The sequence below is a fragment of the Chlamydomonas reinhardtii genome, chromosome 3 (assembly GCF_000002595.2).
Source record: "Chlamydomonas reinhardtii strain CC-503 cw92 mt+ chromosome 3, whole genome shotgun sequence".
NCBI lineage: Eukaryota > Viridiplantae > Chlorophyta > Chlorophyceae > Chlamydomonadales > Chlamydomonadaceae > Chlamydomonas > Chlamydomonas reinhardtii.
This window is the reverse complement of record NC_057006.1, coordinates 1574600-1597106: the sequence shown is the minus strand read 5'-3', so window position 1 is coordinate 1597106 and position 22507 is coordinate 1574600. Positions and strand designations below refer to the sequence as shown.

At 65.3% G+C, this 22507-nt stretch overlaps 2 protein-coding genes across 2 annotated transcripts; one reads left to right on the top strand and one right to left on the bottom strand.

Annotated features, from left to right (window-relative positions):
- Positions 1-13: 13 nt before the first annotated feature.
- On the bottom strand, positions 14-13965 carry CHLRE_03g152550v5 (uncharacterized protein). The gene is made up of 27 exons (XM_043060538.1): positions 13837-13965; positions 13321-13679; positions 13069-13228; positions 12751-12886; positions 12454-12531; positions 11980-12081; positions 11603-11674; positions 11086-11339; positions 10603-10961; positions 10198-10385; positions 9855-9940; positions 8837-9538; positions 8324-8549; positions 7860-8162; positions 6910-7593; positions 6338-6566; positions 6041-6174; positions 5486-5848; positions 4868-5359; positions 4487-4621; positions 3840-4250; positions 3432-3569; positions 3022-3192; positions 2566-2661; positions 1577-1783; positions 1220-1319; positions 14-1011 (listed from the first exon to the last, which is right to left on the bottom strand). Exons 2-27 carry the CDS (start codon positions 13505-13507, stop codon positions 536-538), a joined length of 6489 nt encoding a protein of 2162 aa, XP_042925667.1. The 5' UTR covers positions 13508-13679; positions 13837-13965; the 3' UTR covers positions 14-535.
- A 120-nt stretch (positions 13966-14085) lies between these two features.
- Positions 14086-19234, top strand: CHLRE_03g152500v5 (uncharacterized protein). Its single transcript, XM_043060537.1, has 11 exons — positions 14086-14878; positions 15047-15110; positions 15274-15409; positions 15594-16143; positions 16423-16570; positions 16893-16953; positions 17151-17363; positions 17515-17574; positions 17874-18030; positions 18187-18277; positions 18554-19234. The coding sequence occupies exons 1-11, from the start codon at positions 14536-14538 to the stop codon at positions 18897-18899; spliced, it is 2169 nt and encodes a 722-aa protein (XP_042925666.1). The 5' UTR covers positions 14086-14535; the 3' UTR covers positions 18900-19234.
- Positions 19235-22507: the final 3273 nt, after the last annotated feature.

Sequence of the window (22507 nt, the reverse complement as noted above, 5' to 3'; positions counted from 1 at the left end):
GTTGCTGGCTGCTTCGTTGTCTATGTAGAGACAGAGCAAGTACATACTTAACAATTATCAGATTGTTTGTGCTACGGGCTCATGCGCGAGAATGCCATGATGAAGAAAAAATGGGCGACGCCCCCGAGCACCGGTGTGAAGGCAACAGGTAGAATGAGTGTATACTTATTGATGCACGTATTGCGCTCGGGGGCCCAAGCAACAGGTCCGAACCCAGGCCGACCACGGGTTTCGTCGGTCTGCGTTTCGCCCGAAGGCTGCACGCACACCTCAGGTAGATCCATGTATCAAGGCGATACCCTAACCAATGCTCTAAAGATTCAACTGAAATGTTCACAGTTGCATCGGCAGTCCCTTCTTCTCAGCAGTCCGGATCCGCCCCGTTTTGCTTTGCGCCTGGCCCGCCCCAGTAACCCCTGGCGCCGCGCTAGCCCCTCTTGCAATACGTGATGAACGCTATGAAGCGCCCTTTCATTCGCCGATTCACAGGCGCCCCAGCCCTCACCCTGCGCTCGTCCTCGCGCTCCTCCCGGTGCTATCGATCCGTGGCCAGGGCCCAGGGGCACATGTAGGCGCTCTCACCGCTGCGCATCGCTTCATCCACGTCCCACACACGCACCGTCGCATCTCGGCCCGCCGTCAACAGCCACCGCCGCATCCTGCCCGCATCGCCGCCGGCGCTGGGGCCGCCGCTGGCGCCGCCGCTGTGACCACCACCGCCACCGCCCGCAGCTTCAGCGACTGCTGCGCCCGCAGTGTCCCTGCCCGCACTCACACCAGCCACGTCATCTGCCAGTCCCTCCTCTGACCCCAGTCCTGGGGCTGCAGCAGACACCGCCGCTGCAGCCGCAGCGCCCGCCCCGATCCCATCACCAGCAGCAGCCACAGCCCCACTCCAGCACGGCTGCCACGGTCGGGTAACGAACGCGAGGCTGCGCAGATGCGGGCCGCCGCCACGCAGCGCAGCCACTCGCCGCGGCGGCACCCGGAGGTCATTTAGCCTCCAGATGGCTGTGTTGCGGGGCGCGGTTACGCACAGCAGCACAGCGCGGGGGCATCATGTTTGCTTTGCATCAGACAATACCCTTTGTCAACCAGCACTAGGCCACCTTGCGCCATCATCAGGTTACTTACGCGAGGTGGGCAGCGGGCGGGGTCGCACGGAGGTTACTTCTAATAGCATATGCGCCAAGTCAACGACCTGCCCGGGCGTCCTCACCGGCGGCGCCGTCGTAGCTGCATGTGGCCAGCAGGTGGGAGTCATGCGGGTCGAAGGCCACCGCCCACACGTCCTTCTCGTGCGCCGGGATCTCCGCAACCTGTTGGCAGAAGAGGCACGGCAGCAGCGGCCGCGGCAGCCGCCACACGAGGTGCTGTTGTTGGCAGGGTGCCACAAATAGAACAGCAAGGAACAGCACGGCTGGTGTCAAAGCCGCATGCAGGCACGCATATAAGTCGCAGGCGAGGCCTAGCGTCGTACGCGCGCCTCGACATTCCGCGTCAAATGAGGTCGTATGCTTGCACACCTATGCCTGCGTAACCACCCACATGCTTACATTCGCACGCCCACGCCTACCATTGTGCCCTGCGTGATGTCCCACACGCGCGCCACCCCACCGAGGTGGCCGCTGTAGCCGCCCGCCAGCCAGTTGCCGTGCGGCGCCCAGCCCACGCCGTAGCAGTGGCCGTTGGTCAGCTCCTGGCCGTCGGCATCGTGAGGCCGGTAGCCGACCAGAAGCAGGGAGTCGGGGGGTTCGGAGCGGTCCTGAATGCCAGAGTAGACCTGTCGGTGGGTGGGGTGTGGGCGAAGCGTGCAGCAGGAGAGTGCGTTGTTAGTCATCCAAGGGGACTAGGTGTGGAATGGTCAGCCGTTTGTCAGGCTCGGTTTCAGTCTCAAAGCCAGGTCTGGGGCGTGCGGCGAGGCCGGGCTTTGGTCGAAGGTGAGCGATACAGGGAATTCTGTTGTCACGGATGGAGAGGAGGCGGTGAGAGGATCACATCCGATACATACGGAAGACTGAAATCTCTGTAGAGTGCGTGCTCTGTGCAGCTCCCGAGCCCCAAACGTGTGCCTTTGCGCATAAAGAGACGTATTTACTGAGCTAAACCACTGTGCAACAGCAATACGATATGCATGGGTTGTCACGCTACCGGTAGTAACGCTGCCAGCTGCATGCGCACGTGACAGGAACACTGCGAAGGACCGCAGGAATTCATCTAACGCAGACAGCGTGCACTCATTTTGGGGCTCTACGCTTCAGATCCAAACCAGGACATACCGTAAAGGCGTGTCCAGCCCCTACCAAGGCCCAGGGCAAGGAATCGCGCCTTTGGGACCTTGCGTGAGTCTGGCCCGCGCACAGGCCGCCACCAGGCTTCATCCTGTTGATCCTAGCTCTCCCTGGCAGCGCTGCCGTCGTCTTGCTTGCATGTGCCCGCGGCGGCCTTTATGGAATTCACTCACTCATTCATTGAGTCACTCACCCCAATGGTGCCAAGGGATATGGCAAATGAAGGAATCAACGGGCTGATAAAGTTGAGCCCCGAGGAACACACGGCACTCACCCCAATGGTGTTACTGCCGTGCGCCACCGCCACGAAGTAACTGGTGGGCGACCAGGCCAGGTGCCAGCTGGTGCTCACCGCCGGCGCCCTCTCCACCTGCATGCAGGCAAGCATGTGTTAAAAATAACAAAACGAAGCCCGCAAGCATGTGTGTATGTGTGTGTGTGTGTGTGTGTGTGTGTGTGTCACACAATGATGGATGGGGCGCACGCATGTGGGGGCGATGTCAGGCGAGTCGGGGTAGAGCGCAGGCGAATGCGCAGCTTGTGAGTGAGGGAGTAGAGGATGGGTTGGGTAGCAGTCGGAGCTTGATAAACACACACAGACATACGATACACACACAGACGTAATTCCATTCGCGTGCCCCCAAACACACCCACGGACGTGCCACGCACGCGGCTGACTGAAGCACGACCGGACAAACGTAACGCCCAAATCAACGTACCGCACACTTGCCTTCATGGGACTCATCCAGTCCGGTGATGACTGCTGCAGTGCCTTGGCCGCCGCCGCCACCGCGCCCCCACTGGCTGCGGCAGCCTCACCACCCTCGCCACCGCCTTCTTCCTGCACGGCAGAGAGCGCCTCCCAGTAGTGCTGCTGCCATGCCTCCACGTCCCACACCGCCTGTGAATTCAGCCGGCGCAAGGCAGGGCAGCGGGTCAGTGACCGCGGCGATTGTTTATGTTCCATGGTCGTTCTTGCTGCTGATCACAGCGTGCCGGTCTGGCTGGTTGCCTCCAGCGCACTGGGCCCTCCCTGCCGCCCCCAAAACCCCACCGCCCACATAGAAGCCATGTGTCCAGAACCCAGAGCAACTCCAGCAACCAGCAACGTCAGCTCACGCTTACGCAGCTCACGCTTACCAGCGCCCCATCATTACCGGTAGATGCCAGCCGCGTGCCCCACGTGTCAAACCCGACACCCGTCACGAAGCCGGTGTGGCCCGTGTGCGTCAGCTCCAGCTCGGGTATGTGCGTCTTGTCCAATCTGAAAACACGGATCTGCATTTGGATAATGGGTGTCAGTGGAGGTGGTGGGTCTGGGCGACGGGATTGGGCAACGGTAGAACTCGCACACGATCCGACGACAGCGAATCCACAATGACACGTGGCGTGTAACGGGGTGACTCCGCCCCCGCAACGTCCCTGTCATCAGCCTCCTGGTATCGCACTGTGTCTTACGCACTGGGTCCCCACCGTCCCATGGAAGCGGAGTCAACTAGCTGTCCCATCACGAAAGTCCCAATTCGACTATCCACACCTTCGACTCACCGTTTTGTCGTACGAGCCAGTCGCCACCGTGACCTCGTCCGAGGGTGCCACCGCCACACACGACACCGTGCCCGTGTGCCCTCGCACTGTCATCATCTGCCCGTACGGCACCACGGGGGCCGCCGCCACCGGCGCTGCCAGTGTGCAGTCGCCGCCAGCCGCCGTAGCGGCGGCCGCCGCCGCCGGCGCTGCTGCACCCGCCTCCGGCGCCGCCTGCGGCTGCTCCACCTCTGCCGCCGGGGGCGGGGTGGCGGGCGGCACCGGCAGGCTCCACACGCCCACGGTTTTGTCGCTGGAGGCGGTGACAATATAGGCATTGGTGGGGGCCACTGCCAGCTGCATCACGGCGTCGTCGTGCTGCTGCGGCGCGGATGCTGCGGAGGCGGCGATGCCGGCGTCCCAGATGCGAACCTGATACAGCACAAGGGGAGAGCGGCGATGTGTTGCGGCAATCAAGGGCTTAACATTGCATCGTTTCTTTGGCTACGTACGTAATTGACTGGTGATGCACGGGGACGCCGGGCAAGGCGCGCGCGCACGGGGTTGCTGCCCCACTGATCTTACAGCAGCACAGGACTACTCTGCTATAGCATCCATCGATTTGTTCTGTCCCCATCAAAGCCACCACCTCGCCCCGGCCCACGCACCGAGCCGTCCGCGGACGCTGACGCCAGCTTGCGCCCATCCGGTGAGAGCACGCAGCGCCAGACGTAGTCGGAGTGGCCGCCCAGCCGCGACAGCTGCTGGCCGCCGTCGCCGCCAGACAGGTCCCACACACGCACCTGCATGCGGAGGCGGCGGCAGGTGTGACGCACGGGGAAAAGGACAGGGCGTGGATGCGTGTGCGTGTGTGCGTGATGCAGAGCGTAAGGGAGGGGCGCATGCGGGGCGGCGCAAGTGCTTCGGCGTACGTGCCGGCGTGCGCTGGTACGGCCCGAGTGAGTGAGCTAGCGGAGGAGAGATGGAGTGCAGGATATGGATGGGGCACCTGCAATCCGCACCCATACGTCAGTCCTCGCCGCACCTACCGTCTTGTCGCATGCGGTACTGAAAGCGGTCCGGCCGTCCCTTGACACAGCCACGGACGTCACGCTCTCCGTGTGGCCATGCATCACACGCAGCAGCCGCCAGCCGCCGGCGCCGGTGTGGCCCGCGGCCTCTCCATTCCCCGCCACCGCCACCGGCTCAGCTGCCCCTGCCCCTGCCCCTGCCCCTGCTCCTACATGCCCCTGGCCCAGTCCTGCGGCCTCGCTGCTGCTGCCACTGACCTCGCCGCCCGCACCCACGCCGGCGTCGCCAGCAGCAGGGCCGCCGCCGCGCCGCCAGTGCGCCACCGCACCGCCGTGAAGCCCCACCAGCAGCTGGGCTCCGTCAGCAGTGGCGGCAACGCACTTGGCCATGGACAGGGGCAGGCTGCTGGATGTGGCTTGGCGTTGTGCGGCGGCTGCGGCGATCGCGGCGGCGTCTGTGACGCCGTCTGCCGGCGGCGGTGGCTCTGACGGCTGCACCAGCTGTGCAACCTGCGGGCGCGGGCATGCGAGGGGAAAGGGATGGGAGGTTTAGGGGTCGAACCCACTTTCCAATGTATGTTGAGTGCTAAAACGCTGGCACTTTGAGCACGTCCGCATAACCCCTACTGTCCACACCTGTGCACCCGTAGCGACGTCCCAAACTCGCACGCAGCCGTCTTTGCCGCCCGTGGCGAGCATGAGCTGCTGCTGCTGCGGCGGCGGCGGCCGCGGCCCTACGGACGGCAGGGGCAACTGCTGCTGCTGCGGCAGCGGCCCTACGGACGGCAGGGGCAACTGCTGCTGCTGCTGCTGCTGGTGTTGCTGCAGGAAGAAACAGCCGCCGAACACTGCGGCATCGTGGCAGCAGGAGGTGTGGAGCGGCGTGATGTGTGGAGGCGCTGCTGCAGCAGGGGCGCCGCCGCCACCACCAGGCGCCCCACCCACCACTGCTTCAGCTGCTGGTGCTGGGCTTGATGCGACAGCGCGCCAGATGCAAACCTGTGATGGGGCACGGTGACACTAACGTTTATGCAGGCGTATAAGGTGCGGTAGCGTCAGACTCCAGTAATAAGCGTGAGTAATAAGTGCGGGCTACCTAAAGGCGACGTGCATCAAGACCCAGCCAGCCATCAGGCAGCAGACACCGCGCAAGTAAGCGCGGCACCTAAAGAAGCCGTACCAGCGTCTCACCGCTCCCGAATCGTCTCCAGTGGCGAAGTAGCCGGCCCACTCCGGGGCGTCGGCGTGTGCGCCCGCGCCCGCCGCCGCCACCGCCACAAAGGCCACGGGCCGCTCATGTACCCGCAGCGTCTCCACCTGCTGCCCTGTGGACATGGGTGTGTGTGCGGGCGTGCGCGGGCGTGGTGCGGGATTGCGGGTGTGGGCTCGAGGCAGGGCAGGGCACGGCACGAGTGCAAGGGGCTGCGTCTGTTTGCTCCGTGGCCGGCGACTCAGCCCGACAGCTGCCTTCCCGACCCGCTCACCCACCCGTCATGGCGTCCCACACCCGCACGGTGCGGTCCACACCGCACGTCACCAGGCACGTCTGCAGCGCCATACTGCCACTGCTGCTGCTACTGCTGTTAATGCCACTTGTTATGGTGGCAGTAGCGTTGGCGGCGGCGGGCACTTGCAGGTACGACACCCCCCGGATGTAGTCCACGTGGCCCGTCATGCGCAACACGCGCTCGCCGGACTGTGTGTCGTGAATTAGCACCTGTGTGTGTTCAAGAGCACACGAGAAACAATACGCGCAGAAGAGTGTATGCGATGCCGAGTTACGGCCTGTGTGTGTGTGTGTGTGTGTGTGTGTGTGTGTGTGTGTGTGTGTGTGTGTGTGTGTGTGTGTGTGTGTGTGTGTGTGTGTGTGTGTGTGTGTGTGTGTGTGTGTGTGTGTTCATATGTGTGCGCGCGCGCATGCGCCTGGTGAAGGAAACGGAACGTGCATGTGTGCGCGTTTTGGTGGTCGGGGCCACAGCCCCCTCCCCTGCAATCCAAACACGCCAATAGATGCCGCGTACGGGCACATGCGGTACGGGCCACGTACGGCACGCACTCACCACGCCCTTGTTGCTGACAGTGGCCAGTGTGGCGCCGTCGGGCGAGAAGTCCACTCCGAACACACCGCCCGCCCCACCCGTCACCACCGCCAGAGCAGCCGGCCAGGCCGGGTACACGGGCGCCGCCACCGCACACGGCCAGGAGGGGCTGGGCCACACCGGCGGCGGCGGCGGCAGCGGCGATGCCGGCAGCGCACTACCTGGTGCATCTGCTACTGCCGGCGCTGCTGCACTGCTACTGCCGCTGGTTACTGTACAAACAGCAGCAGAAGCAGCTTCTGCAGAGCCGGAGGCCGGAGCTGCGGCTGCGGCTGCTGCAGCTGTGGCAGCTGCGGCTGCCGCGGCTGCATCGGCGAAGGCCGCCGCGGTGTCGATTGCGGCCTTGGTTGCTGCCGCAGAAGTAAAGGCCCTCCAGTCGGCTCCACCCGCCGCTTTGGCCGCCCCTGCTGTTGCTGCCGCCGGCCCTGCTGCGGCTGTCGCAGAAGCACTCGCCGGCAGTGCCCCGCCGCCGCCGCCGCCGCCGCCGCCGCCGCCTGGCGGCGCTATGTTCTCGGCCGCCATCGCAGCAGCCACAGCGGCGGCCACGGCGCGAGTGGCCGAGGGAAACGGCGTCTCAAAGGCGAGGTTCAGAATCAGATCCGGATTCCGCTCCAGCGCCAGGTGATCGCGCTGAATCCACCGAATCTGGATCAATGACATTACCACGACACACGTCAGCAACAGGCACACCGCCATGTGCACATCGGCCACATCCACAATATTCTTGCCGCCCCTCACAAACACGCGCATCCCTGGTAAGCCAACTATCAAGACAACCTGCCTCCCTCTGTTCCCGAACAACCCCTGGCCCCAGGTGACACACGCACGAGTGAGATGACACGAGTGATTCCATACCATTACCCCCTCGCACCCACCCACCCATACACCCACCCACCCACGCGCGCACGCACCACGTCCGTGGACGCCGTCGTAAGGCCCAGCCCCGGCAGCGACAACAGGTCGCGCAGCACGCCCGCGCCCTGGCGGCTGCCGTACACCTGCCGCCAGAATCCAAGATCCAACAATACCTCGTCCAGCTGCCGTACCAGGTCCGGATCCGGCTTGGCGCCGCCGCCATCGCCGCTGCCGCTGCTGCTGTCAGCACTGCCGCCGCCGCCACCGCTGTTGCTGTATGGCAGCGGCTGCCGGTGGCGGCGCATGTCCGCCTCCACGGCTGATGTCAGGTGGTAGATGCCGTACCGCAGGCTGTACACCTGTACGACATCGGCAAGCGAGAAAGAGAAACCACGTGGTCCCGTGAGGCGGCAACTTGGATACGAAGCCCCGTACGTAAGCACACACGCACTACACTGCTGCGCGCACACAATCCGCAAACCCACACACGCACATACGCACTCCACACTGGATCGCTCACCTGCGCTCGGCGTGCTCCCCGCAGGTCGCCACACACCCACTCCGCCAGCCGCCGGTGCCCCTGACCCACGTCCAGGCGAAGCCCCGCCGCCGCCAGCACCATGGAGGCGGCGGCGGGGTCGTCGGCGGAAGCGGCGGCAGTGCCGGCGGCGTCAGAAGCAGCAGTGGCTGCGCCTGGGTCAGCGCTGGCGGCGGCGATGTCGCCTCGAAGCCAGTCCAGGAGGGACCTTTGCGACACATGCGGGGACACGTGGGTGGCAGCTCGTCGCCTCAGGCGCTCACCGCCGTAGCACAGGGGCTCGGGCGCCCCTCCTGCCCCCTCACCACCACGCAGTGACCAATGCCCAGTGGTTGCCTCCCTCCTCCTCCTCCTACTCCAACACGCAGCACCCAGCATTATACAGGACATACCAGCCAACCATAACTACATATGCACACGCACAATCACACGCACACACGCACACGCACACGCACACGCACACGCGCACACACGCACACGCACACATGTGCGCACCGGTGCATCACCGTCAGGCGGTAACCGCGCGCCGTGCTGAACAGCGCTGCCGCCTCTCCAGCAGCCCCCTCCCCGGCCCCCTCCCCAGCCCCCTCTCCAGCAGCCCCCTCCACACCACCGCCGCCATCGCCGTCGTGAGTTGCTGCTGCCGCAGTGTGGCAGCCGCCGGGCAGGCTGGCCAGGTGCGGCGTCAGGCCCAGCCCCTCCACCGCGCTGAGGGCGGGCGGCTCGGGCGAGGCCAGCAGCAGCTGCAGCAGGCCGCACACACCCGCACGCGACGCAGGCGGCAGCGCGGCCAGAGCGCGAGAGAAGATGGCGGCGTAGGCCGCGGCGAGCTGCTGCCAGGTGGCGGGAGAGGGCGCAGGTGCAGCTGCAGAGGGAGGCGGAGAGGGGGTTGCAGCGGCAGCCACAGAAGGAGGGGAGGCTGTCGGCGCCAGTGGCAGGGGCGAGAGCGGTGGCGGGCGCAGCAGGCGGTGTAGAGCTGCGAGGAGGTGGTTGGGGCAACCAGCGCCATTAGGCACGCTGCTGCTACTGCCGGTGGCGGCGCCACTGCTGCTGCTACTGCCGGGCGCCAGCGCCACCCGCGGTTTCAAGGCGTACACCAGGCTGCGAGTGATGTGGTGGGGCTGGGGTCGTGTGGTGATGAGCAGCCGCACGCGCGGCGGCAGCTGAGGCGCCAGGTTGCGGAGGGTCAGGAGCAACCTGACAGGGCGGGCAGCGAGGGTGCCAGGCATCAATCGTCAGGGGAGCGGCGTAGTGTCACAGCGTGTCACAGGCGCAGCTAGCGGCCCTCCATTCCATCCCCCGAAGGCCTGCCCTGCCCTGCCCTGCCCTGCCCTGCCCTGCCCTGCCCTGCCCTGCCCTGCCCTGCCCTGCCCTGCCCTGCCCTGCCCTGCCCTGCCCTGCCCTGCCCTGCCCTGCCCTGCCCCTGCCCCTGCCCCTGCCCCTGCCCCTGCCCCTGCCCCTGCCCCTGCCCCTGCCCCTGCCCCTGCCCTGCCCTGCCCTCTGCCCTGCCTACCGGTTGTGGTGCATCTGGCCACTGGGCGCCTCAGCCTCATCCACCCCGTCCACCAGGAGTAACACCTCGTGCGGCGCGGAAGCGGCCTGATGTGCGTGTGTGGGAGACAGCACAAGGGAGAATGTGTGTGTGCGTGCATGTGTGTGGAGGGGAGGGAGGGAGGGGAGGGCGAGGAACGCTAGGCGAGGTGGCGACAGCGTCAGCATCGCCTGGATGAGTTCTCCGAGCCAGTGAGACAGTAGCAAGCGCGCTAACAGACAACAACCCCTACACCCCTCGAATCCGCAGCAGGCCTCAGTCACCAGGAAGGCAGGCAGGCAGGCGCAGCTCCCAGGCAACCCACCGCCGCCTCCTGCTGCGCCATCAGCCACCGCGGCGGCGGCGGCGCGTCCTCGTCTGGTGGCGGCGGCCACAGCGCCGCCAGTGGGTGCGCCAGTAGCAGATTGAAGGTCGCCTCCACGGACGAGGTGCCGGAGCCTGCGCTGCCGCCACCTGCCGCTTGCAGGCTGGAGATGGCATCTCGGCTCAGGGCTGTACGGGAGCGGCAAGATGGCAGCGGGTTGGTGAGGCACGGGGAAAAGGAATGGCGGCCGTGATAAACGGATGGATGGGTGTTACTAGGATGCACAGGTGCTGCTAGTGCTCCCTACGGCACGTGTGATGCGGTATGGCATTAGTCAAGTGCATGGCGTAAGGGGCACGTGCGTACGGTACGTGGCAGCCCGGCAGTAGCAGTCATTCTACCCACCCAGGTACTTGGTCCGCAGGTAGGGCCCGAGGCCCACGCCACTCTTGGATCCGTGTGCCGACCCGCACGCCAGCTGAAACGCCAGACTGCGCAGCGCTGCCCCCGCGTCCTGGCTGGCTCCGTCCCCCGCGCGGCAGAAGTGTGCAGCCACCGGCCGCCGCCGCCCCTTGCGGCCAGAAGACGTGTACTGCGGCTGTTGTTCAGGCCCTAGCTTTGCAGGCTGTGACTGCGGCGGTGGCTGTGGCTGCTGGGGGTGTTGTTGCTGCTCCTGCTCTTCCTCGGCCGCTAGTGCAGCAGCCAGGGCGGCTGCGGCTGCGTGGCTCTTGCCGCAGCCCGCCGGGCCCACCAGCAACAGCGCCCTATGAGCACACGAGCACACGCACATGCGTGCAGGCGGCAGCATCTCGAGGGCCCTTCACAGCATTGCTGTATCTAGTGCACAACCGAAGGCTTCAAGAAAATGCAAAACACACTGTCTCTCACCTGTACCCGTCGTCACCCTCGCTCAACGCCAACCAGTTGTCAATGGCGGTTCGGCACCAGTCCCCTACGCCATCTACCGCCAGCAGCCGACCCGGTGGCAGCGCCGCCAGCGCGGCAGTGGCTGTGTCGTACGGTTCCAACAGAAATAACAGCTTCAGTTGGGCGTTGACCAGATCCAACTGCTCCCCGATGGTGTCCAGGATCCGGTCGCGATCCGCCGCCACTGTCGCCTGAGCCTTGCGAATGTCGATGCCCTGCGCGCCGCGCAACATCAACACGTACTTCACATCGGGCGAAGTGCTTACGAATGCGTCAAGGCGGCGTCATGCGTCACTATTGCGTCCTGCTGTGCCTTGTTGTCACGCTCCCGTTCCACGACAACAGCCGCCAGCCGCACCGCACCGGCCCCCGCACCGGCCCCCGCACCGGCCCGCGCACATCACCACCCCGCCCCGCACCAGTCCCCGCACCCGTCCCCGCACATCGCAACAGCCCCCGCACCGCACACACCGCACACCTGGTACATATCTGCCAGCCGCCGCCGCGTGTCGGGCTCGGCGAGGAACACCAGGTGCCGCAGCCCGCGCATCTGGGTATGTGTGTGTGTGTGTGTGGGGGGGGGGGGGGTTACATTCATGATCATTAAAGAAGTGAAGGCGTAGCCAGGCCGGGGGGCCCAGGGGGCGGGTGATGCCGTGATGGGCGGGAGCGCCATGAGGTCCGTACAGACTTGGGTCGTCTCCGGGCCGTGAGTAGCTGGAGCATTCGCCCCGTCATTGTCCGTTTGGCCATCTAGGCGGGTCATCAGTTCTGGCTTCAGAAGCTGGAGGCGCACAGACCCGAGGCACGCCCACACACGCACACTACCGGGAAACAGGGCCCCGAGTCACTCACCCGCAGTGTGGTCCACCACTCGAAGAGGCACCAGATGCGCGTGAAGGGAACACAGCCGGGGTCCAGGCAGACCAGGGTGCCCGCCGCCAACCGCACCGCCTCCTGCACAGGCGGCCGGGGGGTGGCGGGTGAGCGGCAGGAATCATGTACGTCACGCTGGTCATGTCGTCTGGGTATAGCAGCAATCAGCAAGGACACTAGCAGCTCGCCTGCTGCATCAAGCCCACCGGCTAGCCGCCAACCTGCTGCGCCCAAGCGGCCGCATAACCCTCCGTCCCACACGCATGCATGCCGCTGTCCTCCCGCGCCCACAACAACACACCCTGACAGCCTGATCGCAACTGCTACACCCCAGCAGTATCCCTCCTATTGGTTTAGTTTGGGCTGGTGATTACAGTCCACCACCACCGCACCCCCCCACCCACCCACCCACCCACCGCACCCACCCACCCACCCCCCACACACACACCGCACCTCCAGGTCCTCCAGGTCTCGCGCCTGCTGCCGCCCCGGGTTCTGGTTGATCGCCAGCACATCCACCCAGCAGTACACCTGCGCGCGGGGCAGCACGGCACGGCATGGCATGCAGCACTGTGTACGCGGCGCGATGTGTACGTTCGAGCAGCGTGGGGAGCGAGAGAGTATCGACAGCGTGTGTGTGCGTGTGTGTGTGTGTGTGAAAGAGCACAAGGAGAACAAAACATGTGTGCGCGCATTGATGAGGCCGGTGCGGGAGTGCCCCTGCGGCCCCGCCCTTGCTTCCTCCCGCACCTGCTTGGGGTCTGCCGCGTGCAGGTGGTGCGACAGCAGCTCCACCAGCAGTGTGAAGGGCATGGACCAGGCATAGCTCACAAAGTAGGTCAGTGTGCTGCTGTCGGCCGCCGGCAGCGTGTCCACGTACCGGCACCTGCGGCAGCATTGCACGGGCGGGCAGGCACGCGTGTCGGCGAGCGCGTGGGGGCGAGGGCGTGTGGGTGCTTGTTACGAAGACTTCCTCACCGCGCTTTCATCCCGTGAGCCATGCGCAACCCCAGCAACGGGTTAACCTGGAGGTGCCCAGCAGTCAGCGCCCGGCGGCTGCGCACGCACCTCCGCTCTGACGTGGCGGGCAGCACCACCCGCTGCAGGATGTCGTACGTGGTCCAGCCCGGCCGTACGGTGTCGGCGGCGAAGCGCTGCAGGAAGGCCAGTGACACGGCGCAGTGCCACACCTCCTTCACAGCCCCCGCGTCCGGCACTGGTGCTGGCACTGGCAATGGTTTTGGAGCTGTGCCCGGGCTCGGCTCCAGGGCAGGGTTCAGATCCGGGGACAGGGCTGGGGCTGGGGCCTGGGTTTGGGGCGTTCCTTCTGGCGTGGATGTGGCCGGCGCGGGTGCTGCTCCTGCCGCTGGTGTGGCCGCTGCTGGGTCGGCAGCAGCGCCAACGGCGCTGGGCGCTGCGTGAGTGGTGCTGGCAGCAGCATCGCCAGACAATCCTCCGAAGCCGCCGCCAGGAGGCTTGGCGGCAGATTCAGGACGTTGCGTATCATTGCGCAGCCCGGATTCTGGCTGGGGCAGCGCAGGTGCTGGTGCTGAGCCGTGGCCTGAAGCGCTGGGTGTCACTCCACAATTGACACGGCCCGAGCCCGGGTTGCTGACCCGCTGCGACGGCGCGGAGGCGTCATTACTTGGGTGCGCGGCTGCAACGCCGACAGCCGCACCCTGCATTGAATTGAACAGAACGAGGTAGTTGAGTGTGTGCGCGGCCTTCCACACATGTCGAGGACCGGCAGTTGGGCCCTGCTCTCTGCGCCGCACGCCGTGCTCTGCCATGGCAGACGCCAAAGCGAGCGCACGTAGTTTCTTACGCTCTTCTTACCCGCGAGGCCCCGCAGCCCAGGGTTGAACCGGTTAGCAAAACTCAAAGGTGGACCTCGAAGCTCGCCGGCCGTAAACGTGCATACAGAGCCATGCAGTGTTATTGATATATTGAGCAAGCTTGAATCAATAACTATAAGCTCGTAACCACTGAGAGAATTCGACGCGCCTGAATCCGCATGCATGCAAAACTCAACAGTGTTGCCGTCAACCGGTTTGCCTCAGTTGCTTTCAAAATAATACTGCCGTAGCACCCATGGGCTGGCTTGATGATATCTTTGTTGGCGCCCTCGGGTCTGGAGTGAATGCCCCGACCTGGGTTCTGCTAAACGTAGTAATCGGAGCTGCGTTCCTGTCACTCCTTGTACTGCTGGTGCATAGCATCTATAGAAACCCTGTCCTCACGCCGCACGTCATCGTCTTGCTGGTGCTGGCACTCGGATTGTGGATTTCCATCAACTGGCTGATCTCCAACATCGGCCTGACTGACGCCAAGGAGCAGCAAAAGGAGCTTTTCGGCGAGGGGGCGAAGGCGGCTGAGGGAGAGGACCAGGCGGAAGAGGAGGAGGAGCAGAAGGACGACTTGGGTGCCGACGGTGCCAAACAGCCCGAGGGCAAGAAGACACAGTAAGCGGCAGCGCGTGGGGTCTTCTCCCCGACGCCGAGGCAAAAGGCGTAACTGTAGTATTATAGCGTGGCCATGGCTCTCACTTGGCCTGGCAGTAGCACCAGCGTGGCTTGCGGCGACGCGGCGCGCTGCCATAGAGCTGTGGCGTGCGCCTTCAGCAGCGGCGGCGGCGGCCGCGCCACCACAGGCAGCGGCCGCAAGCCGCGGCCCTTCGGCGGATGGACGGCGGTGCACAGTCATGAGGTGATGCCTGCTCTGAGATTGGGATCGGCTCCTTTGACGCGTCAGGGCGTCGCGCTTCATGCGGCAGCGATGCCAGGACAAGGGCCTGCCAGTAGCAGCGGCAGCGTGGGCGCAACTGGGGGCCCGCCGCGTGGGCCGCCGCCGCCGCCACTGCAGCTCATATCAATCCCAGGTTTGTGTGTTGTCGGACACAAGGGAGCCCCCGACACTCTGGGCAGTTTACATGCGCCTGTGACTGTGCAGTGGGCTGGCAGTGTAGAATTTGTTGGACCCGGCCTGGTTGCGACGCGCTGCCCCGTCAAAACCCGTGCCGCTGCCCCCATGGGCCTATATGCTGCAGGCAAGGGTCGCGGCGTGGTGGCGGCACGGCCGCTCAGTCCAGGGGAGCTGCTGCTCTCCTGCAGGCAAGCCGGGTGACGCCGGGGAGGAAGGCCGGCGGGATGCACGCACGCACAACATGCACACTGTGCATGGTCTTCACTGCTGTCGTGTGTGCACACCGTGTGGATGTGCGCGTGCATGTGCATGTGCATGTTGGGACCTGACCGCTTGCTTGCGTCCTCGCAGGCCGCTTGCACTCGTCCAGGGCCCCAACCGCCCGGGCAGCTCGGGCAGCAGTAGCAGTGGCGGCAGCAGTAGCAGCGGTGTGAACGAGGCGGCCCTGGTGGAGGTGCTGCTGAAGCTGGACTGGCCGCCACGCCAGGTGAGCAGGGATTGTGCGTATCGGCGAGTGGGCCTGCTGGTGTGAAATGTGATGTGTCGCCATGGGAGGGCAGGAAGCGCTTGCGCACACGTCTGCAGCTGCCAAGGGTCACAGGTCGCGGCCGTGCAACTGACATCTGAAGCTCCCCTCGCCTGACTTGCGCACACCTGTGTTGCTCCCACAGGCACACATCTTGGACTCTCTGTTCCGTGGCGCGGCGCCGCCGCCGTCACTGGCGCCGGGAGGCAAGGGCGGCGCCGCCGGCAGTAGCAGCAGTGGCGGCGGCAGCCGCAGTGGCGGCGGCGGCGGCTCAGACACGTGCACCGATATCGGCCTTGCAGAGCTGGCCGATCCATGGGGCTTCCAGGACGGCAGCAGCACTGGCACTGGCCGCGGCGGCGGCAGTGGCGCAGCAGCAGCAGCAGCAGCCGCTGTCTCGCCCGCCACTGGCGGGGAGCGGCCCAGCTGCCCGCTTACGCCGCAGCAGCTGGCGGCGGTGGTCCGCCTCAACGCCACCGGACTCCCGTCCGACGACGTATTGCTGGCGGCGCTGCAGCGGCCGCCCCAGGTTGGCGGCAGTAGCAGTGGCAGTAACAGTAGCAGCGACGGCAGTAGCAGCACTGACGGCAGTGGCACCAGCAGCGGCGGGGCGGGGGCGGGGCCGGGCGGGCAGGCATTCATTGGGCTGTGGCCAGCGCACGCCATGTTTAACCACTCGTGTGCACCGAATGCGGGTGAGGCGGGGCGGGGCGGGGCCAGGCGGGGCGGGGCCAGGCAGGGCGGGGGCGGTGCTGGTCTAGGCGGGGTGGGTTTGGGCTGGGCCAAGCATGCTGGCGCTTCAACGCACATGACTCCACCGTATTCAGGCACGGGGCGGCGACGGGTTAGAGAGTAGGTTATTACCGCCTCGTTGGTTGCACTGCGTCCACTCTGTGGCCGGGTACTTGCTCCAGCCTTGTGCAATACACGCCCTGCCGTGCGGCCGCCCAACACGTGTGTGTGTGCCGCCGCAGTGGCTGTGGTATCCGGCGGCGTGCTGTCTCTGCGCTGCTGCGCCCCGGTTCCGGCGGGCGGCGAGCTGTGCATCACGTACGCGGGGGCGCTGGGCCTGGGGCCGCTGCCGCTGCGGCGCGCGCTGCTGGAGCGCAACCACCGCTTCAGGTGAGGGCGCGTGTGCGTGTGCGTGAGCACAAGGGAAGGAGACACGCGGGAGTGGTACTGCGACTTGGTGCGACGCTTGCGGCATTGTGTATGTGTGTGTCTGGTATAGGAAAGAGCGTGTCAGTCAGGGTGTCGCGTGTCTCGGCGCACAAGAGCAACGGGTGGCGTGTTGACACGTCGAGTCCTGGACAGAGGTTGCGGTTTACGCCTTGGAGGCTGTGGAGCAAGCCTGCTGTGCTGCTGGTAGTACCGTTGCCTCGCCTGCCCTGACGTTGCCTGACCTCCCGCCCTCCTGGCGCCCCCCCCCCCCCGCACCGCCCAGGTGCTCGTGCGCGCGCTGCCGGGCTGAGGAGCGGCTGCCTAGAGAGCTGTCGCAGCTTTGGGTGAGAGCGCAACCCTCCAAGAGGTTACGGCCTTACGGGACACTTAAACATGTTGGCAGTGTCTCGATGAGGGGCATGTTGATCGCGCGCTCGGCCTGCAGCGCAGGCACCGCACGCCCTTGCTGCCCGCTCATGTTGGACTGTCTTCCTGTCATCCAGCTGAGCTATGTCTTTTTGTTACGCCTCATTTACTTCAGACGGACATTGTGATGCTGGCATCCCAGTCGCTACAGCCAAACATCCTGTCGGCGGCGGCGGCGATACAGCAACAGCAGCAACAGCAAGTGCAACTGCAACAACAGAAGCCGTCGCCCAAGCGGGGCAAGAAGAAGTCGGGCGCAGCAGGCAGCAGCGCGGGAGGCGGTGGGCTGCAGCAGGCGCTGGCCGTACTGCTGGACGTCAGGGCTCAGGTGCGTCGCCGGGAGTGCCCTGCTCACACTGGGGGGTGTCAGTGATCTGTGGTCTGGTCCACACGGTACGGCGCGGCACACGGTCTTGAGCTCCTACTCACTTGCTTGTGTACGGTATGTGTATGCACGCGCCTGCGGTCCCCCTGCGCAGGCGGCCAAGTGTATGGGGCTGTTTGAGGAGACGCTGGGGCAGCTGGCGCCATCGCCGCAGGTACAATGCAGTTACACTTCTCACCAACTACCGCCAGTCTTGCTAGGGCGCTTAAGCTTCTGGTCACAGCATACGTGTACAACAGCATCTTAGCCCTAGCCAAGAACGCTAGTCACTCTGAGCGCCTGCACGCGCTCAAGCTTGTGCCGGTTATTCCGCGCCACAGCTGCATCTTTTTCCTATCCCAACTTCCGTTCTCCACATCCTCACCTTTGGATTGTTTACCGCGCCTACCTCCCCATCCACCTGATGCCATGTCCTCCCGACCCGACCCGCCCTCCCCCGCCGCCCCTGCATAGGAGGCGCTGTGGCTGCAGGCGTGCATGTACCCGCTGTTCGAGACACGTGCCCGCTGCGCCCAGCTTCTGGCGGAGGCCGCGGCGCTGGCGGCGGCGCAGGCGGCGGCGGCAGGAGGCCGCGCGGCGCTGCCTGATGACGTGGACCCGGCGCGACTGGGTAAGCGTGCGAGTCGTTCGTCGTGCTGTGCCACGTATGTGCGCGCGTGCTCAGATTGTTCTTGCGCTATCCTCCGCGTGTCTCCGCGTGTTTCTTTCGCATGTGCACGCACACGTGGACACACGAAACACGCGCACGTGCCCCGCCCCCCTGCAGGCGAGGAGTATCTGGAGGCTCTGTCGGGATGCCTGCGGCTGCAGGGGGTCGCCAACGCCGGCAGCGACATGCACGTGCAGCTGGCAGCCAGGTGGGCGGAGGCAGGCGGGTGGGAGCTGCGTGGCAGCTGGGTGGCTGCAATTAGGGCTGTAAGGCTGTAAGGGCGTGGGCGACTGGGTGCGGAATCAGGGATGTGGTCCCTTGCTTGGGGTTGCCGGGCTGTGGGGTCTGCGTATCAGCGTGTCTTGCATCGTAGTAGGGGTGCCATTGGAGCGGGGCCACGTGCCGTTATCGCAAGTGTGCGTTTGCGTGTTCATGTACCGATACGGCAACACCCGCCGTGCTGCCGCTGGCTGCTATGCTGCAGGTACGAGGCCGCGTGTGCTGCCCACGCCGCGCGCTACCCCTCCAGCCCCATTGCGGCGCAGCAGCTGCAGGAGGCAACCACCCGCTTGGGCCGGGCGCTCACGGCGCGCTATGGCTGCGGCACGGCGCCACCAACACCAACACCACCAGCAGCAGCAGCAGCAGCAGCAGCAGCAGCAGCAGCAGCAGCAGCAGCAGGTGCGAAAGTAGCAGCAGCAGAGGGCGCCGCTGTGCCGGCGGCGGCGGCTGCTACTTCTCCCTCGAGTGGGGGACACGTGACGGGTGGCCCTACGCTGGAAGAGCTGCTGGTGGCAGTGCGGCGGCTGCAGGGCGCCGGCAAGGCCTGATGAGCGGGTGGTTGGCAGCTGCGTCGTGCTTACGGGGCAAGGGAGGCGGTCGGTCAAAACATTACTGAGGCGCACGAGCCTTTGAAGGCATTCGGCTGTCGCCTGGGAGCTCCGAGGACCTTTTGTCACGATGCCCCAGGGGACGCTGTGACCTCGTTGAAGAGATGAGGAGAATTCGTGTGCGATACCGTACGCAGTCCGGACGTTGCCGATCCTTAGCCAGAAGGGTTGCTGAAAGCTCAGCTGCCCCTCGCGAGGGCCAGGGCGATAGTGTCGACCACGACGCGCCCTGTCGTGGCCTTCCACACGGTTTGCTCCTGTAAATGCCAGCCTGTGCACCTAACCGTGCCGATCGGTGGCCACAACTGCAGTGGCCCTGATGGGCTGCTATGGCTGTGGACACTGTAGCCACGCATACAGTGGACGCTCATCTTTGCACAAGTCCCTGCCTATTCGCCCAATCGCCCCCTCCACGCCCCCCCCATTCTAAATGCCGCGACTGCGGAAACACCGCGCCATCGCGCGCGCGACTCAACTAACGATCACCGACAAAACACACACGGTCAAACCTGGCCTTTGGTACCAGGAGCACTCATTAACAACTATCGAGGGGCGTTCTGCATACCGTGATAGCTCAGACAGAGCGATAGCCCAGTTTCATTGGCTTATTGGGCGTGGCACAGCCAGTCTGTGCGTCCTCACGGCGCGGTCGACGACCTGAGCTGTCAGGCGCCCTGAGGCGCCCGACAGCTGAGTGTGAAGCAGCGGCAAACGCCCGTGCAGGCACTCCAGGCGTGGGCGGTGTGGCCACTGGCTGTGTGGAGCGTCCATGCCAGGGGCCTATGGTGACTACAGATGGGGTCAAAGTAGCCACGCCCGCAGCGTCCACTACAGGAGTGGCCAGCGTGGCCACCAGGGGGCCTCCCCCTGGTGGCCACTGACGCAGTGGAACCCCGCACCTGGCCCATGCTGCAGCCCTGCCCTCTTGCACAAGGCCGTGTCTATATGCCATATGGACGGGCATGCAGTATGGCTGGGTGGTTCCGTCGGGTGGGGTCGTGGCAGGGGTCAAGGTGTGGATGCGGCATGGGTGGCTAACCCCGCCCATGCCCAGACCACGCTCCAGCCCCTGTCCCGCATGCAAAGGTCAGCGCCCAGCCCTGCCCTCTTGCACAAGGCCGTGTCTATATGCCATATGGACAGGCATGCAGTATGGCTGGGTGGTTCCGTCGGGTGGGGTCGTGGCAGGGGTCAAGGTGTGGATGTGGCATGGGTGGCTAACCCCGCCCATGCGCAGACCACGCTCCAGCCCCTGTCCCGCATGCAAAGGTCAGCGCCCAGCCCTGCCCTCTTGCACAAGGCCGTGTCTATATGCCATATTAACGGGCATGCAGTATGGCCGGGTGTTTCCGTCGGGTGGGGTCGTGGCAGGGGTCAAGGTGTGGATGTGGCATGGGTGGCTAACCCCGCCCATGCCCAGACCACGCTCCAGCCCCTGCCCCGCATGCAAAGGTCAGCGCCCAGCCCTGCCCTCTTGCACAAGGCCGTGTCTATATGCCATATGGACGGGCATGCAGTATGGCCGGGTGTTTCCGTCGGGTGGGGTCGTGGCAGGGGTCAAGGTGTGGATGTGGCATGGGTGGCTAACCCCGCCCATGCCCAGACCACGCTCCAGCCCCTGCCCCGCATGCAAAGGTCAGCGCCCAGCCCTGCCCTCTTGCACAAGGCCGTGTCTATATGCCATATGGACGGGCATGCAGTATGGCTGGGTGTTTCCGTCGGGTGGGGTCGTGGCAGGGGTCAAGGTGTGGATGTGGCATGGGTGGCTAACCCCGCCCATGCCCAGACCACGCTCCAGCCCCTGCCCCGCATGCAAAGGTCAGCGCCCAGCCCTGCCCTCTTGCACAAGGCCGTGTCTATATGCCATATGGACGGGCATGCAGTATGGCCGGGTGTTTCCGTCGGGTGGGGTCGTGGCAGGGGTCAAGGTGTGGATGTGGCATGGGTGGCTAACCCCGCCCATGCCCAGACCACGCTCCAGCCCCTGCCCCGCATGCAAAGGTCAGCGCCCAGCCCTGCCCTCTTGCACAAGGCCGTGTCTATATGCCATATGGACGGGCATGCAGTATGGCCGGGTGTTTCCGTCGGGTGGGGTCGTGGCAGGGGTCAAGGTGTGGATGTGGCATGGGTGGCTAACCCCGCCCATGCCCAGACCACGCTCCAGCCCCTGCCCCGCATGCAAAGGTCAGCGCCCAGCCCTGCCCTCTTGCACAAGGCCGTGTCTATATGCCATATGGACGGGCATGCAGTATGGCCGGTTGTTTCCGTCGGGTGGGGTCGTGGCAGGGGTCAAGGTGTGGATGTGGCATGGGTGGCTAACCCCGCCCATGCCCAGACCACGCTCCAGCCCCTGCCCCGCATGCAAAGGTCAGCGCCCAGCCCTGCCCTCTTGCACAAGGCCGTGTCTATATGCCATATGGACGGGCATGCAGTATGGCCGGGTGTTTCCGTCGGGTGGGGTCGTGGCAGGGGTCAAGGTGTGGATGTGGCATGGGTGGCTAACCCCGCCCATGCCCAGACCACGCTCCAGCCCCTGCCCCGCATGCAAAGGTCAGCGCCCAGCCCTGCCCTCTTGCACAAGGCCGTGTCTATATGCCATATGGACGGGCATGCAGTATGGCCGGGTGTTTCCGTCGGGTGGGGTCGTGGCAGGGGTCAAGGTGTGGATGTGGCATGGGTGGCTAACCCCGCCCATGCCCAGACCACGCTCCAGCCCCTGCCCCGCATGCAAAGGTCAGCGCCCAGCCCTGCCCTCTTGCACAAGGCCGTGTCTATATGCCATATGGACGGGCATGCAGTATGGCCGGGTGTTTCCGTCGGGTGGGGTCGTGGCAGGGGTCAAGGTGTGGATGTGGCATGGGTGGCTAACCCCGCCCATGCCCAGACCACGCTCCAGCCCCTGCCCCGCATGCAAAGGTCAGCGCCCAGCCCTGCCCTCTTGCACAAGGCCGTGTCTATATGCCATATGGACGGGCATGCAGTATGGCCGGGTGTTTCCGTCGGGTGGGGTCGTGGCAGGGGTCAAGGTGTGGATGTGGCATGGGTGGCTAACCCCGCCCATGCCCAGACCACGCTCCAGCCCCTGCCCCGCATGCAAAGGTCAGCGCCCAGCCCTGCCCTCTTGCACAAGGCCGTGTCTATATGCCATATGGACGGGCATGCAGTATGGCCGGTTGTTTCCGTCGGGTGGGGTCGTGGCAGGGGTCAAGGTGTGGATGTGGCATGGGTGGCTAACCCCGCCCATGCCCAGACCACGCTCCAGCCCCTGCCCCGCATGCAAAGGTCAGCGCCCAGCCCTGCCCTCTTGCACAAGGCCGTGTCTATATGCCATATGGACGGGCATGCAGTATGGCCGGTTGTTTCCGTCGGGTGGGGTCGTGGCAGGGGTCAAGGTGTGGATGTGGCATGGGTGGCTAACCCCGCCCATGCCCAGACCACGCTCCAGCCCCTGCCCCGCATGCAAAGGTCAGCGCCCAGCCCTGCCCTCTTGCACAAGGCCGTGTCTATATGCCATATGGACGGGCATGCAGTATGGCCGGGTGTTTCCG

Coding starts and splice junctions, on each gene's coding strand:
- CHLRE_03g152550v5 (XM_043060538.1), bottom strand. CDS start 13,507: ATGATACGCAACGTCCTGAATCTGCCGCCAAGCCTCCTGGCGGCGGCT. Junction 6,175..6,337: donor GGTGTGGGACGCCATGACGG/GTGGGTGAGCGG, acceptor CCATGTCCACAG/GGCAGCAGGTGGAGACGCTG. Junction 3,193..3,431: donor CCGGTAATGATGGGGCGCTG/GTAAGCGTGAGC, acceptor CTGAATTCACAG/GCGGTGTGGGACGTGGAGGC.
- CHLRE_03g152500v5 (XM_043060537.1), top strand. CDS start 14,536: ATGGCTCTCACTTGGCCTGGCAGTAGCACCAGCGTGGCTTGCGGCGAC. Junction 16,954..17,150: donor GAGAGCTGTCGCAGCTTTGG/GTGAGAGCGCAA, acceptor CATTTACTTCAG/ACGGACATTGTGATGCTGGC. Junction 17,364..17,514: donor TGCTGGACGTCAGGGCTCAG/GTGCGTCGCCGG, acceptor CCCCCTGCGCAG/GCGGCCAAGTGTATGGGGCT.